Genomic DNA, 16,266 nt, shown 5'->3' with positions numbered 1-16,266 from the left:
CCATCCCTTCAGCTTAACAATTAGGAACGGATGTCTTAAAAAGGTTAATTTTCACTAAACAGCTAATTTTTGTAATTGTAAAACTGGAAACTCCCACCTTAGTGCTGGCATGACACCATGTAAATGAACACCTCAGAATCTTGAAAGTATCCATAGAACTTCCCTGTTAGGCAGGAGAGTATGTATTTCACAGATGATATGCACGTCTGACATAACTGCTATGACCTTACTAGAGCTGCATGGGATAACAGGTAGTGCTTGGAGTTAATGCGCTCTTTTAAGGACAAGTACAGTTTCCCTTGGAACAGCTATTACCTAGCATCTTCTCAAAGAGGCAGTAAAGTTTTAATGATAAAAAGGAATAAGAAAGACTGTAGTGTTTTTGTAAAATTTCTCTAAATATTACAATTTCAAAAGTTAACCAACATTTGAACAAGTGGTACGATCTGAAAGTCAGTCTACTGCACGTGAAAATGGTATGTGTAGTTTCTCTTATTAAATTCGTAGCTGTGAGGAAATAAGTAGTATAATGCATCCCTTACTAGAAATGTAAAGCAATTAAAATCTGAAACTTAGTTTTGCTGAAAGCATTTTATGTCTCCAGTTAACATTTATTTTTCCATTTAAGGTTGGAGAAGATCTGCGACAAGATATGTTGGCTTTACAAATGATTAAGATTATGGATAAGATCTGGCTGCAGGAGGGACTAGATCTACGGATGGTTATCTTCAAATGTCTCTCAACTGGAAAAGATCGAGGTGCAAAACCAGATGCTGTTTATAATCCAGTTGGTGTCTTCCCTCCTGCTCTCCACCTCCGCCCCCCTCCCCCCCCAACTTTTTGTCATGCTCGTAGAGAAAATTTCTACTCAAAGGCAGGCTCAAGAAACAGTGGAAAGCCAAAGGCCTTCTTTACAAGGAACTTCCATACTCAAAAAGTATAGGAAGTTGAATTGTTTGGAATTCCCTGGTGGCTGAGTTGCATTTAAATTTGTTTCTTCTCTTGAGTCCTGAGGTTTATGCATTCTGCTGTTGATGAACTGTGGTACAAATGCATAAATGTAACAATAAAAGCTTAAGGCTTCTGGTGTTCGTACTGCAACACAGGAAACTAATGGTGCCTTGGCAGTCCTGATTCTGAAATTTAGTTATGGTGAAAGAATGTATTCAACTCCAAACTGACATTATAAGGTATTTGGAATCTGCTGAAGTTGAGTCAGGGAGTATTGAAACACTGGGTCCATTTTCCAGCCCTCCTAGAATTAATGTGATATGCTTCTCAAAGTTCCTTGGGAATATGAGGCTTTTAGGTTTGAAACTTAAATCACAGAACTTTAAGATTGCCTCGCACCCTGAACGCGCTTTTTGCTAGTTTAGTTGCTAATTCTCTAGAGGTAGCCAATAGGAAACACATATCTTTAAGAGTATGTGTAGAAACTTACTTTTTCAGCCAGACCTTAGAACAGCATGAAAACTCCCAAATAAATAAAGATGATGGAAATTCAGGTTTGCAAAACTAAGCAAAAAGGTTCAATTTATGTAAGACTTTGTTTTTTCAAGAAACAGATGACATTTCTTCCTACTTTAAGCAATGAATTGATGGCATAGCATGTTACATTTTTGTTGCTGCTCATATTAGTATTCCTAAAGCACGTGAAGGATTAAAGAGAAAAATAAAAAAGACGTAAATTGCAGATTTGCCTGTAGTAGCTCTCACCAGGATAGAAGTAAAATTCTTTTAATCACGTCAGTGTTTTCCTTTTATGATCTAGCTATACAAATATTTTTAGTAAATGGTATCTCCAAAATAAGGCCACATGTAAATCCCACTCTGCCTTACTTCTGAAGCAACAGTCTGGTCTATTTCAACACTCAACAGCCATTAGAAGTTGTTAGATTGTGTCTGTGAGAAATGTCAGTATCAAAATATTTTACAGTTATAGACCAATACTAGTTTATGTAGTAGAAAGTAAATTACACAGTAATGCTTTCAGAGAACAATTTCTATGTGCATCGTAGCGTCCAAAACTAATTGTAGTAAAGCAAGCCTAACTTGGATCTCTACACATGCTTCATGGCGTGCCTTGTAATAAGTCTTTTTAAGTAGGAGTCAATTTTGAAAGAAGCAAATATGAAATTATAAAATTCATCACTGTTAAGAGACTTTCTACCAAATGGTGAAAACGCAATACAACTTGAGATAATAAATATATTTTGTTCTATTTTATATGAAGGCATGGTAGAACTTGTTCCTGCTTCAGAAACTCTTAGGAAAATTCAAGTGGAATATGGAGTGACGGGTTCTTTTAAAGACAAACCTCTGGCAGAATGGTTGCGGAAGTATAATCCTACAGATGAAGAATATGTAAAGGTAACCTTTTCATTGTTCCTTTGAAGATCTTTTAAAAGGGATAAATACCATTTTAAAGAATGTAATTCTTACTCTACATCTTCCATTGAAATTCTTGTTTGCAATTTCCAGGAAACTTATTTTTTTTCCCTATTTTTCAGAAAGAGTAAATGAAAATTCCTTATGTACAGGGGATTAACTACAAATGAGTCAGATGAATTCTCAGGATTCACTTCGGAGGGGGGTTACTGGATATAGAAAAAAATTAAACTTTAAGATAGGAAGGAATGGTAGCTCTCTTCATTGTGGTTTAGGAGCAGTGCTTCTTGGGACATAGGATGCCGAAAGTAAAACATTTTCTATTGGCTACAATGCTGTTACAACACATTAGAAAATAAATCTCTTGTACCCTTTTCACTGTTTGCTTACTTCTTACATTTTGTGATTTGTCTTCAACTCCTCCTTTCTCTTGTATTTATTAAAAACAAACAAACAAACGCTTTTTTGCTGGAGAGCGTGATTTCTAAAGATTTTTGCAAAGAACACTCGAAAAGGAATTTTAGGATCTGGCTTGTATGACTTGAATTTTACCCTTGTCAAGATTGACTATTGAGTGTATGAATGCTGTTTTCCCATTGATACTTGTTCTCAATTGACTTTTTTTTTTTCCTCTCTCCTTCCCAGGCTTCAGAAAACTTCATTTATTCTTGTGCAGGATGCTGTGTAGCTACTTATGTGTTGGGAATTTGTGACCGCCACAATGATAACATAATGCTTCGAAACACAGGGCATATGTTTCACATCGACTTTGGAAAATTTTTGGGTCACGCACAAATGTTTGGTAGCTTTAAAAGGTATTTTCTGTAGCTAAGCAATGTAGAGAATGAAGTGATTTTTTAAAGTATATATTTATAGGCATTATAAGCATTAACATTTAAATTCCTGATGAGTGATGTTCTCAGTTAGAAGACAATATCTTCCACTTTAACCACTAAGTTTCCAGAATGCATTCAAACTTGCATGTATAGAATTAATTCCGTAAAGTCCCCAGCTTTCTATTTCCATGTTATATCTCTAGAACTATTTTAAGCCAAAGCACATAGGTGTATCTTTCAAATAAAATGCTTATTATGTAAATTTTATCAATGAATGAATAATTGAGTGCCAGAAATGTTACATAATCCAAATACCTCTGAGTGTGAAACAAATGAAAACAGTCACTGGCTTATAAAACAGTAGTGAATGCCAACATTAGAGACAAGAGCGAGCAGCAAGTTTGTCTTTACTACTCCTCTGCATAGGGGAAGATGGTTTATGTCATCAGGACAGAGAAGTTCAGGTGACAATATATTCACTGCATTTTTATCAGTGTGTTATGGCTTCTAGAAACGAGGGACGAAAGGCACTGTAAGGTAACCTGGCTTCTAAGCATTGCTCTGGGCAATCTGTAGGTCCGGTACCGTATTAATGTGTTGGGAATCTAAGATGGCAGTAAGCAGCTGATCCCAAACTAGAAAAGTAATGTGGTATTAATGGATTATTTGATATGAATACCTGGGAGTGGAGGGAAGCACGTGACAAAGTGAATAGACCTTATAATCAACATAGAAATTCTGTGCTTTTTGGACAGGGATCGGGCTCCTTTTGTGCTAACATCAGATATGGCTTATGTCATTAACGGTGGTGAAAAACCGACTATTCGCTTTCAGTTGTTTGTGGATCTCTGTTGTCAAGCTTACAATTCGATAAGGAAACATGCAAACCTCTTCCTTAACCTACTTTCCCTGGTAAGCATTGTATTAAATTCAATTGAAACTTGATAGATCTGTAATGTTGGCTCATATTACATTTTAAGCTTTTCATGGTGCCAGAACTCTTGCATGTCTTTAGAAGCCAGAAATATCAGATGTACTTTTGGGGAAGGTTTTATGTGGTGAATTTTTTTTTTAGGCTCCTTTTTAACTACCTACCTATTTCCTGAGAATTTAAAACTTCAAAAATACCATAAATTACACTGCAAAGCTCTGTTAGGTGCTTTTAACTCAGCAGAGGTAAGACAAGGGAATAAATGCTGATTGGAAGCAATTGTTTGGCTATATCTGTTAGCATTTAGCAATTTATTGCAGCTTCACTTAAGTTTGAAGGTCTAAGAGTTTTAATTATTTCCACATAAAAATGTTTATTACATTAAAATTGCAAATGTAATTTCCTACAGATGCTTTCTTCTGGATTACCAGAACTAAGTGGTATTCAGGACTTGAAGTATGTCCAGGATGCTCTTCAGCCCCAGACAACAGATGCAGAAGCTACCATTTTCTTTACAAGGTACTGGATAAGTGAAAGAACTAAAATAACCACCAGCATCATTCTTCTGATGGGAGCTTCCTGCTTTGGTGAAAATTTACTAAGGACGTTCACAAGCATGTCTGTAGAAGTTGAGTTAGTTGCATGGTACAATCGCAGAATACCAATCAGTGAACCAGTAAACTGCATAAGTAAGACCAGTTTCATATATGATTAATGCATGTGCTAAGATACTTCGCCTTTAAAAATAACCTCATGCAAAAGAATGGTTTGGAAGAGTGAGAGCAAGCAATTCTATTCTGCTGTTTGAGACTTGCATTTTGAATGCATCCAAGTTCCTTAATAGCAGTGTATGTGTTGGTATCCTTGAAATGCATGCAGTGTAAAGAAGCTTTCCAAAAAGTGCTTTTGTATGCTGGGGAGGGAAGGATGACACTCCAATATAGCAAGTGGGTGTGTGCGTATAGTGTAACTGAGTTGTTGCTATGTGTTACAAAATGTGTTATTGTAACGCATTTTAAATATGGGGGGGACAGACTGCAATAGTATGCATGTAATTTTTTTATTTTTTTTTGTTACTAACTCTGGAAAACTGTTGCTTCTTGGATAACAACCAGTTTGAATACAGAATCTCCTGTTAAATGCTTGTGTGGTGCTATTTATATAGCTCATCAGTCAATTTTAAAAGTTTAAAAACTCTGTTTCTCTGTCATTAATAACTTGTTTTTTTATTTTTCTTAAAGACTTAAAATTTGTCTGATTGACAGAACAATTTTTGTGTGTTCTGACATGCGCTCTAGTATTTGAAGTTATTTTTTTCTTCCGTAGGTTGATTGAATCCAGTCTAGGAAGCGTTGCCACAAAGTTTAATTTTTTCATTCATAACTTGGCTCAGCTGCGTTTCTCAGGTCTACCATCTAATGATGAACCCATCCTTTCATTTTCTGCTAAGACATATTCTCTGAAACAAGATGGCCGAATCAAACAAGTGTCTGTGTTTACGTATCAGAAGAGATATAATCCAGATAAACATTATGTGAGTATGTAGAATCCCTTTCCACGCATTTTCTTCCAACAAGATCCGTTCTCCTTCTTGCTCTAAGTTCAGTACATAGTCACAAAGAGTTAGTTCAGGTGTGACTTGCCTGGTTTAGCCTTAAGTAGCTACCTTTGAGATAGACAACTAGGTTTCCTTTATTGTCAGATATTAAGTAAATACAGCCTTACTTGTTGAATTATGCACTGATGACAGATAAGGATGAGCTTAAAAATTTTCTGAAGTCTGACTGCATTGACTATAAGGGGAGCCTGCACATACGCACACCCAACTGAGCCCCAGTATGGGTGAAGTAAAACCAAAACCCACCACTGAAATCTAGATCTTACTGGGAATGGGCCTGCTTGCTTGCTTCCTGAAGAAGAGGAGGGCTGTACTGGGTCTGACTGGGATGGAGTTAACTTTCTTCATGGGGAGCCCATTTGGTGCTGTTTTGGATTTACGGCCGTTGGTTTGGCTGTTGCCAAACAGCACTTGCCCAGTGTCAAGGCTTTCTCTTTTTTACCCCCTTCCGCAGCTGCCTCCTGCAGTGAGTGGGCTTTAGGTGGGCGAGGAGTTGGGAGGGGACACAGCAGCTGACTGGAACTGACCAGAGATGTTCCATACCCTGGAATATCATGCTTAGCTTAAAAAATAAAAGGGAAGAAGAGGGGCTGGGGGGTGGGAGAAGAAGTGGGTGGGAAATCATCTTCCAAGGTGGCTGTTGCTTGGAGACTGACTGGGTATGGGTCTGCATATGGGAGGTGGTGAGAAATTGCATTTGCATCACCTTCTGCCTTTCCACCCCAAGGACTGTCTTTTTGTCTCAACTTTGAGTCTTCTTACTTCGCTTTTATTCTCTCCCCTGTTCTGACAGTTGGAGTGTGGGAGTGAGCAAGCAGCTGTGTGACTGCTTAGCTGCTGGCCAGGCTAAACCCACAACTTGGTTGCTAAAGTAGAGATTGGTATTTTTGACATCTAAGAATATTCTTCAAAATGAAGACACACCTTGAAAAGTATCCAGAAAAAAGTGTAAAGGGCAGAAGTAACAGCAAACAATACAGTTCGGGATTTTGATAGACCTGGGTTACACTTTAAGACTTTTATTGATAATCATATCCCTATGAAGATGTGCAACAATGTTATTTCCTTCCTTATTATCGTTATTTCACTATGGCTGTTTGCTGGCCTAGACTAGTTTAGCCCAAGTTACTTTTTCCTCAAGTTGATTTTAAAAGTGCTATGCTAATATGGTAACGTGTATCTGTTTCCAAGTTGCCTTTGCTGTGAATGACTTAATCTCCTAGACACCACCTAGGTAAGTTAAAGATAAAGAATTCCAGAGCCGAAGAAAAGCTTTGCAGTGAATCACCATATTATAAATGTATTTGAGTACTCCTGATCTAAGCCAAGGCAGCCTTTTATTTTCCAGGAAATTGCTAAGGTGATGTAATCTGCTTCTGTAAAAAACAAACAAACAAACAAAAAAACCCTCTAACTTCTTTGCCCATAAATTGAGTCCACTGAACTTAATTTTCCGTGCAGTTTTTCATCTTCCATTTCCCTTTTATAATGACATGAATAACAGCGTCCTAGGGATGTATCCCCAGTATTTTTTTTGAAGTTCCTGTTATATAATGCAGTACACCTGCATCTGTCCAGCACATTTAAAAAGTTGAATCCATTAGAATCTTAGAGAATTAGACTGGGGAGGAAGAAGCCATTACGTTCCTCCATAGTCTGCACCTGTAAATTTTCACAGTAGTACTGGCTGCGCAGGTATGTGGCTAGATAAAGTCTTGCACTGATCTATTAAAAGTTTGTTCACCTGCTATACACTGTGAACTTAGAATGAGGCTTAAAAGGGAGAATGCTGACAGCTTAGCTTTAACTACTTTTATCCCACTGTCAGATGCGGACCTACATTATGGGAAAATCATGTAATGTTACTTTGCATTATAGTAGGGCTATTAATAATTCTAACTTTAAAATTCAAACAGTGTTACTGGGAAATGTGTGCAGGAGAAAGATGACCATAGTAGGGGGAGTTAATTGTTAAAATACGGTCACACAAAGTCAGTTCTATAACATTACTACTACTGTCTCTTTTTTCTGTATTTTTGACAGATATATGTAGTGAGAGTTTTGAGAGAAGGGCAAGCTGAGCCAACGTTTGTTTTCCGAACATTTGATGAGTTCCAGGAGCTCCACAACAAACTTGGCATTCTCTTTCCTCTTTGGAAGTTACCAGGGTATGTTCCTCACTCACTCATCACTGTTATAATGAGCAAAATATAATGCACTGCTAATAATATAATGCAGCAAAAAATGATTCCAACTGGGTGGAGTTAAAGATCGTCTCTCAGCAGTTTTGCCTCCGTTTCAAGCTAAGTAGACCTCAGAGATGGCAATTAAGGGAGAAAATTGTCATCTTGAAGTTTTATGGAGGAGAGCCAGAGGACCAACACAGTATCTTTAGTTTGTGATGTATCATTTGTAACAGTTACCTATAAATGTTTCTTTACCTTTTTAAAACATCATTACCTATTAGCATGCCATGCCTCCACTCACTGTAAAAAGGGATGTTAATGCTTCAGTATGGAAATTGCAATGACATTTTTACTGTACTAACTTCAAGGAAATTAACTAAAACCTTTATATTGTTCTCCCCTTACAGCTTTCCTAACAAGATGGTTCTGGGAAGAACACACATAAAAGATGTAGCTGCTAAAAGAAAAGTCGAGCTCAACAGCTACATACAGAGTCTGATGAACAGTTCTTCAGAGGTGTCAGAAGTGAGTTCAAGTAACTTGAGCAAATCCAATGAAGGTTTTCAAATTTTAATGCTCATTACCATTTAATCTAATATGTAACATTTCTTCCAAATCTAGTGTGATCTTGTCTATACGTTTTTCCATCCACTGCTTCGTGATGACAAAGTGGAAGGAATAGACGGAATAGCCAGGTCTACAGGTAGGTGCTATTTTCAGGGCAGGAGGTGTGATATTTATAAATTGGGTGACTGTAGTATGACACCGTTTTCATGTGGTTTATAAGGAATCTTTTAAAATTAACTGTAGTTTTCCCTCTTTGAGATTTTGTATAGCATTCCTTCTTTACAGATGTGCTTGCGTACAGTTTCTAGGAAATGAAAAAGCATACCAAAAATTGCAACAGTATGTGTCATCACTTAGGTTTGCTTGTGACTTGAATAAATTATTTAAGTTCTTACTCTAAACTTCCAGGTTGGTTCTTACAAGAGAATGCAAAAATCTTTTTAAAAATGTCCTTTTTTTTTTTTTGCCTGTAAATAATTAGTGTAGTACTGATGATGATATACAAATATTACAAAGGAAATAATTATATATTTTTTCTCAGATGCAAGTCCATCAAGTCCTACCTCAGGCAAAGTGGGAGGAGAAGTGAAGCTATCCATATCATATAGAAACAGCACTCTGTTTATCATGGTGATGCACATTAAAGATCTGGTAAGTAAGAGGAGATGAGCTCCCTGCCAAAAACTGTTTCTATTTTGTCAATTACCTTCTTGAATTGGATTGATGTAGAGATGATGGAAGTGTATCTCTTCCTACAAATTCTCCAACTGCTAACCTAAATCAGCTGCTGGTTTTGGTTAGGTTGATGGCTAAGACTAGCAATTTGAAAATAATCAAATGGGCATGGACTACTTAGTTTTCTAACTTGACTTGGTTTTGGATTGTAGGTTACAGAAGATGGTGCAGATCCAAATCCATATGTGAAAACATACTTATTGCCAGACACGCACAAAACATCCAAACGCAAAACCAAAATCTCCCGGAAGACGAGAAATCCAACTTTCAATGAAATGGCAAGTTAAAAATTATGTAACATCTCCCTGTAGTTACAGTCTTTTATTCTAAGCAGTAATTAAAATAATGTCTAAAAAAATCTGTAAAGATATATGAATTTAAAAGGAACTTGTTTCAAAACTTTGCCCTGTTTAAAAAATAAAATAAAAAAATCAGAGTAGGTAAACGTACTGTTACAAATTAAATTTCTGACTCTGACTTTGAGGAGTGATGGAGAGAAGTAAAGGAATCTTAAAATTGAACATTGTTTCCCACCCCCGATTCATTGATTCAGGATGAGGAAAATAATTAATTCAGAACTCTTGGCGTGTAAAAAGTACTTGCATCTGAAAACACTGGTCCTCTTAAACACTTAAGAGCACAAAACAAAATATGCATGTGCTTCAGCCTAGTCTCTGAGAAACAGACGTACTGCATGGTCATAATGTGCAGTTAAAGTATCAGTGGCTAGGCAGTCAGAAAAAGGGAGTAATCCGTGTAATTTCATTTGGATAACCAAAATATTATTACTTCTTACCTTCTAGCTTGTGTACAGTGGATATAGCATGGAGACTCTGAAACAGAGAGAACTTCAGTTAAGTGTGCTCAGTGCGGAATCATTACGAGAGAACTTCTTCCTGGGTGGAATTACACTCTCTCTAAAGGACTTCAACTTGAGCAAGGAGACTGTTAACTGGTATCGACTAACTGCTGTACCCTATCTATGAACTTTTTCCAACACCTGAGTAAGAACGGAACAGATGTATTCACTTGTGCTTTGTGCATCTTCCTACTTGAAAATAACTTGTACATCTTAAAATAAGAAACTCTGCATTTCAACAGACATGTTGGACCAACCTTCGTGAAGCCTAATTTGAAGGATTTCTAGAAATCCATTGCTGGATTATTTTTATGCAATGTTATCAAAGCATTATTACAAGTCTTTCTTAAGAGCTGCAGGTAAAGGAAGGTGTTTTTAAACCATCCACAACAGTAAGATGAACAGTTTGACCATGCTGGCTGGTTAAACCATAACTTAATCATTAGGCTTGGGGATATAATGCATTTTTGCTTTATAATTTTTTTTGTAATCCGTCTTATGTCATTCATGGCATAATGCTGGAGGATATCAAAGAAACTATGTACTTTTAGGATTACACTCATGCTATTAACTAAACATCACAGAAGCAGTGACGGGTAAAATTTCTGTGGCTTCACACACGCCTGTAGAAATTAAGGTTGAAGGGCTGGAAAAATTCTTTAGCATTGCATTTATTTCCAGATGCATGCTTCTCAAAGATTTATTGGAGCGAGTGCCAATAATGGAAGTTGTAAATAATGGTGCCTTATAATTCAAATGCTTCTCTTTTACCTCATTCCTGGTATTTAAATATGTATACACGTTAACTTTCTGCTCCTTAAAGAGGGGTAACGTTCTCATATTTGATAACTTGCAGATTCTAGTAGAAGTCTTTTCCTGAGATGTGTTAATTACAGATAAAATCGCTTATACTGATCTCCATAATTAGTGCAACCTAAAATTTTGTACCCCATCTTCTACCCATGATCTCCAAAGCCAGTGAAGACTGTCTGAATGTGATGCCATAGGAAATGCATCCAGGTTATCAGTGTTTTACAACATTGCAAAATTTCTAGAACTTAAATACAGCAGTGATCAAATGTATAACAGATTTGGACACTAAATCGAAGTGGCACTTGCACCTATGTTACTTACCTGTACATCCGTGTAAATGATGGCCTCTAGGTAAAAAGCACAACTGCTGGATATTTGCAGGCCAGAAATAAGTGGCATTAACAGAACTTTTTGAGCGAGGAATTTGGTTGCACTTTTTTCTTTTTCCATTTGACAGCAACAGTGATTCTCATTCCTGGTAAGAATTCCACTAAAAAAAATATAAAAATTTCAAGCAGCACTAGATTTGAAATATACTGTGATAGTGGAGTACAAATACGACTTACTGTCTCCTGTTAATACCACTGGTTACTTAATTAGGTAGTTTCTGCACTACAGGTATAGTGTTCTTACCTTACTCGGTGTTTAGGGTGATTATGTTCTGTCTAGACAAAGCGATAGAGTTAAGTTGCACACTTTAATGGTAAATGTTGAAGCGTGTTTGAGAAAGGGTGACAGACTCTCAGCGCTGAGTATGACTAGAAGTAAAATTTACAACGATGAATGAAAATACAGGAACGTCCTCTGCCTACCCCACACTAAAAAGCTTGTTCAGAATCTGATTTTATTCCCCTGCTACTGACCAATCTCCCTTCAGTACAGAAGCAAGAAGTAAACTTGAATCTCTTGGTGCCTAAAATAGTCATGGTCCAATCTCTTAGGAATTATTGCAATTAAAAAGCTAAGAATATCTTGAATGTTAGAAACTGGGTTGATGCTAATGGACACTAACAACTCCCAAATCCCAGTTTTATTAAGTATCTTCTGCATATTCTTCATTTAGTACATAGCCTGTAAATAGTATTCTGTGTAACTGACTAGATATATTTCCTGCTCACTTGATGCTTTTGAGACTTACTCCATTCCATCACTAGAATCACAAGTCACTTAAACACAGGAAAGTAGACTACTGTTTTTGTGAAACGTTCCGTTGTGAAATAAAACGAAAGCAATATGTACTGCCTTTTTCGCAGTTCGCTATTGAAGCACAGTGTCTTACAGCACAAAATACGAATAAACTGAAATAATTTTAAAACGGTTTTAATAGTTGTGTGGTCTCTGCTGAGAAACGTGTGGCGCCCTCGCCCTGACACACCGCACCTCAGCTGCCCTCAGGGGGCCCCTCAGCGGGCGGAGCGCTGCTCGCGGCCGCGCCGCCGCCGATTGGCCGGCGGCCGGGCGCTGAGGCGGCTTCCGGCGGCAGGCGGGCGGGAAGCGCCGTCCCCTCGCTCCGCTCCCTTCTTTTCCGCCGCCGCCATCATGGGTCGCATGCACGCTCCCGGGTGCGGGGCCGGGCCGGGCCGGGGGCGCGCTGCGGGGCGGCGAGGGGGGATGAGGAGGGACGGGGGGACGGGAGGGAACGGGGCGGGCCCGGCTGCGGCCCCCTGGGGAGCACCCGGTGCTGTCGGCCGGCCCTGAGAGTGTGCTGTGCTTCCTCCCGCAGGAAGGGCCTGTCCCAGTCAGCGCTGCCCTACCGCCGCAGCGTGCCCACGGTAAGGAGCCTGCTTGTGCAACGCCGATCTGTCGCTCGTAGTACAAGCTTGAGGAATTCCAGCGTGCCTTCTGTTTGTTCGAGGGGTTTTCACTTAAAATTAAGGCGTACCAATGCACTAAACCAGCAGCTGCTTAACTCACCTTGTTTTCCAAGACTGGTTTGGGGGATCTGTTTGCTGACAGAAAGATCAGTTTGTGGTGTGTATAGAAAACCATACTGTGAAAAATAGTTCATCAGAACCGTGAAGCTAAAGCACAGGAATATAACTGAAAATAAAATATTGTAAAGCTATGTGAAGTATACTAACATTGCTTAAAGCATTTGGATAACGATTGGGATGCTCAAATGCTATGCTTGTGAAGAACCCTGTGGGTTTTATTTGTTTTCTGAATTGTAATCAACAGAGCATTTCCAAATAAGTCTTTAACCATTTCTATTTTTATAACTTGACAGTGTAAAAAAAGGAGGGGGTGGGGGGTGGGGAGAAAAACTCTTGGGAGCTGTTGTAGCTTGTGGAAGGAGTTGGGATTACCCAGCTTGTTGGTGTTTTTCCTCTAATAACCACAGAGCAGTGACTCCATTAGCACAATTTAATGCATAAAATAATAGAAAAGACACAGTTCTATCTGGATAAAGATCAAGTTCTTTCATTTTCAATTAATTTGTGTACTTCGAGTCTGACTTCCACTAATCTCTGTAGGTAGTGTAGCAGGGAATGGATGGCTAAATGGTTCTCAGCGTTGCCTTTCTGTCAAAGGCCCAGTTAAAGAGTTCCTTCCCAGTGGCAGTGATTTTCTCTATAAATTTGTTTTCATGTGATAAATCTGGCAGCTAATGATAAAACAGCTGTTTGGAGGCTGCATGGGGTATTTTAAACAGTCTTTCTTCATTCACCTCTGTCTTTCTCCACCATTTTGACTAGCACTATGGATTCACAGAACCTAAGTAAGTTTCTGTATCATTAAAAGTATAACTTCTCAACTGTTTTCTCAAACATTACAAAACAGCTATTTTCATCACATATCATAGGCTTTCATAGTTAGTCTGTGCCTTTGTACTAATCAGTGTTCATCAGTTGTTTGTTTTTTTCGTAATTTTCGTCAGTGGCTGAAACTTACTTCTGATGACGTGAAGGAGCAGATCTACAAGCTTGCAAAAAAAGGCCTGACTCCCTCACAAATTGGTAAGGTTCATGAATAACACCGGAATGTAGGCAAAACACATCTTTCTGACTGTGAAAATGTAATAATTACCTCAACTTGTGTTAAATATATTAAGAAAACAGGTTTTCTGTGGTGTGTATGCATTCACTATGTGGATACCACTGGAAGTATGCAGTGTGTCTCTTTCTTTCAAGAAGTATATTTGATGAAGCAGGTATTTTTTCAGTCAGAAATTGTGAGGTGTCTTTTTAATTTTAGAACCTCTCTTTAAGAATACTAGTGTGTGCTATCGGGAAGCTTAGTTTCTCCAGTTTACCAGTTCCTATCTTGACTTTACTGTTAACTTTTAGCTTAGAGCTCCTGAGCAGAACGTTCTAATAGAACACGCTTACTGGCCTCCAGAGGTTTAACTCCGAAGTAGTCCCTGGAATCTTTGTTACCCCCAGAGCAAAGGGTGTTTGTATACCTAGCTTTAACAAGTTCTGCTGAAGATCTACGTGCAGTATTGTAGCGCTTACTGTATTACCTGCCTGTATGTGATGGGTGGGTCAGTTGCCTCTAACGTGCTCTCTGATAGCATTTCAGCTTCTGTGAATAGTATTTTGCTCACTTACTGTCTACTGCTGTTCGTGGTTTCTACCAGAAAGGTTTAACCAATATTTAGAGAGAACTTTTTTTGGATGTCTGGCGAAATGGACTTTAAAGTAATAACATTTGTTTGTGTAAGGTTTTTCTCTTCAGTGCAGTATGTAAATGTTTGTTTCAGGTGTGATCCTGAGGGATTCTCACGGTGTTGCCCAGGTTCGCTTTGTTACTGGCAACAAAATTTTGAGAATCCTTAAATCAAAGGGACTGGCCCCAGACCTTCCAGAGGATCTTTATCACTTGATCAAGAAAGCTGTTGCTGTTCGCAAGCATCTTGAGAGAAACAGAAAGGTTAGTGCTAATCAAAATAGGAACTCCACTTGTTTTTTCAAATAATACAGTAGTTCCCTTACAACGTCTTAGAATAGATTCTAAAACTTTATGCAAACAATCCTAGGCACCTGGGGAGAGCCCCTCTGCTGTCCTATGCCTTGTTTTGTATCACTATCAACTCACATTTTCTGATTTTTCAGTATCATGTTAAGGAGGGGTTTATGAATTTACCATATGCATCGGACTTAGACGGTGGGAGTATGGATTTTGTAGCAGTAGCTTTGGATATTTGACTTTACTAGAGCTCATCTGAAATGTACGTTGCCTGGAAGTCAAAGTAGAGCCTGGTTGTAATGCAATTTTATTTTATAGGATAAAGATGCCAAGTTCCGCCTGATTCTGATTGAAAGCAGAATCCATCGTCTGGCTCGCTACTACAAAACAAAGAGAGTACTGCCGCCCAACTGGAAGTAGTAAGTCCTCTATTTTAGGTTATTGTTTTCACTGCAGTCTTCTAGGTCTAGTAAGCAATATGCTGGGTCCTTTGTTGAAAGGATCGAGAGTGCATTTGTGATCAGACATACAGGTAAACCAGCTTGCAAGGAACAGATATTTTCATGTTTATTAACTGATAAATTCATGGAACTCATTGCTGGGTAAAACAACTGCTACAACACTTGGAAAAGGAGAATTGTCTCAACGAGTGAAGCCACTGTGTACTAGACAATTTTTCTAACACTTTACACAAAGTGCACTCTGTTCTTACTGAGATACTTTTACAGTTCGTGTTAGTCTGAAAATCTGTTGAGAAATGGCTCAGTAGCTGTGGCAACAATTGATAGTCATTTGTGTTTGTCATTTCTCTAGGAAAAAGTAGCCAACATTGCAGAATTCCTATAGAAGTTTTAGGTAAACTTTTCTTTCTGAAAAGGCTGAAGTGCAGCTAGCCAGGTTTTTGAAAATACTGTTTAGTTCTGTTGTCTATTCGTATTTTAAAAGGAAGGGTGAAGTCTGTTTTTATCCTATATAGAATTTTAAGAGTTGTGATTAAGCTCAGGACTGGTAGTTAAAGCTTTGAACTGAAGTAATGGTTTTTGGCAACTGGTATGTAATAATTGTCCCTGCAATTAATATTTCTCTCTCTCTCCCCCTCTTTCTCTCTTTCTCTCTCTTTTTAGTGAATCATCGACAGCTTCTGCCCTGGTCGCATAAGAGCTGGCTATGACTTACTGAAAGAATAAATTCCCATTGACTACATTTGTGCTGTCTCTAAGTGGTTGGTGTCTTACAAACATGGGTCAGTGTCAGGAAGCTAGATGTAAACGGGCGGTTCTCGGACTGAAGCACAAGTGTGGTGGTGGTTTCCACATTGCCATCTTACATTTGCAAATCTGGGTAGTGGCTGTTGCTGGTCTGGATTAGCCATAGGGTTTGTGACTGCTAGAACTTGATTTTTGATCTGGTAGATTCAAGTTAGA

General features: G+C 38.4%; 2 protein-coding genes across 4 annotated transcripts in view; both read left to right on the top strand.

Annotated features, from left to right (window-relative positions):
* Nucleotides 1–12,251, top strand: part of PIK3C2A (phosphatidylinositol-4-phosphate 3-kinase catalytic subunit type 2 alpha) — a 49,643-nt gene extending 37,392 nt beyond the window's left edge. For all 3 annotated transcript variants that reach the window (XM_035550148.2, XM_035550149.2, XM_035550147.2), the window contains 12 exons: nt 629–758; nt 2,234–2,370; nt 3,034–3,203; nt 3,980–4,136; nt 4,565–4,674; nt 5,482–5,689; nt 7,817–7,941; nt 8,367–8,484; nt 8,581–8,662; nt 9,068–9,177; nt 9,414–9,539; nt 10,065–12,251. In XM_035550148.2, the coding sequence (XP_035406041.1) occupies nt 629–758; nt 2,234–2,370; nt 3,034–3,203; nt 3,980–4,136; nt 4,565–4,674; nt 5,482–5,689; nt 7,817–7,941; nt 8,367–8,484; nt 8,581–8,662; nt 9,068–9,177; nt 9,414–9,539; nt 10,065–10,247 (1,656 nt within the window). In that variant the 3' untranslated portion in view covers nt 10,248–12,251. The remainder of the gene's footprint in view (nt 1–628; nt 759–2,233; nt 2,371–3,033; nt 3,204–3,979; nt 4,137–4,564; nt 4,675–5,481; nt 5,690–7,816; nt 7,942–8,366; nt 8,485–8,580; nt 8,663–9,067; nt 9,178–9,413; nt 9,540–10,064) is intronic.
* A 129-nt stretch (nt 12,252–12,380) lies between these two features.
* On the top strand, nt 12,381–16,045 carry RPS13 (ribosomal protein S13). Its single transcript, XM_035550087.2, has 6 exons — nt 12,381–12,495; nt 12,657–12,705; nt 13,812–13,890; nt 14,637–14,806; nt 15,161–15,261; nt 15,967–16,045. Exons 1-6 carry the CDS (start codon nt 12,473–12,475, stop codon nt 15,998–16,000), a joined length of 456 nt encoding a protein of 151 aa, XP_035405980.1. The 5' UTR covers nt 12,381–12,472; the 3' UTR covers nt 16,001–16,045.
* The last annotated feature ends 221 nt before the right edge of the window (nt 16,046–16,266 follow it).

The sequence above is a fragment of the Cygnus atratus genome, chromosome 5 (assembly GCF_013377495.2).
Source record: "Cygnus atratus isolate AKBS03 ecotype Queensland, Australia chromosome 5, CAtr_DNAZoo_HiC_assembly, whole genome shotgun sequence".
NCBI classification, from domain to species: Eukaryota; Metazoa; Chordata; class Aves; order Anseriformes; family Anatidae; genus Cygnus; species Cygnus atratus.
Note: the sequence above shows the minus strand (reverse complement) of the source record. Positions and strands in the feature narration are given on the sequence as shown.

What these genes read in the sequence shown, in the direction of transcription:
- RPS13 (XM_035550087.2), top strand. Translation starts at nt 12,473, where the DNA reads ATGGGTCGCATGCACGCTCCCGG. An exon ending in GGTCGCATGCACGCTCCCGG is followed by an intron (nt 12,496 to 12,656) that starts GTGCGGGGCCGG and finishes TTCCTCCCGCAG; the next exon opens with GAAGGGCCTGTCCCAGTCAG. An exon ending in ACCGCCGCAGCGTGCCCACG is followed by an intron (nt 12,706 to 13,811) that starts GTAAGGAGCCTG and finishes AATTTTCGTCAG; the next exon opens with TGGCTGAAACTTACTTCTGA.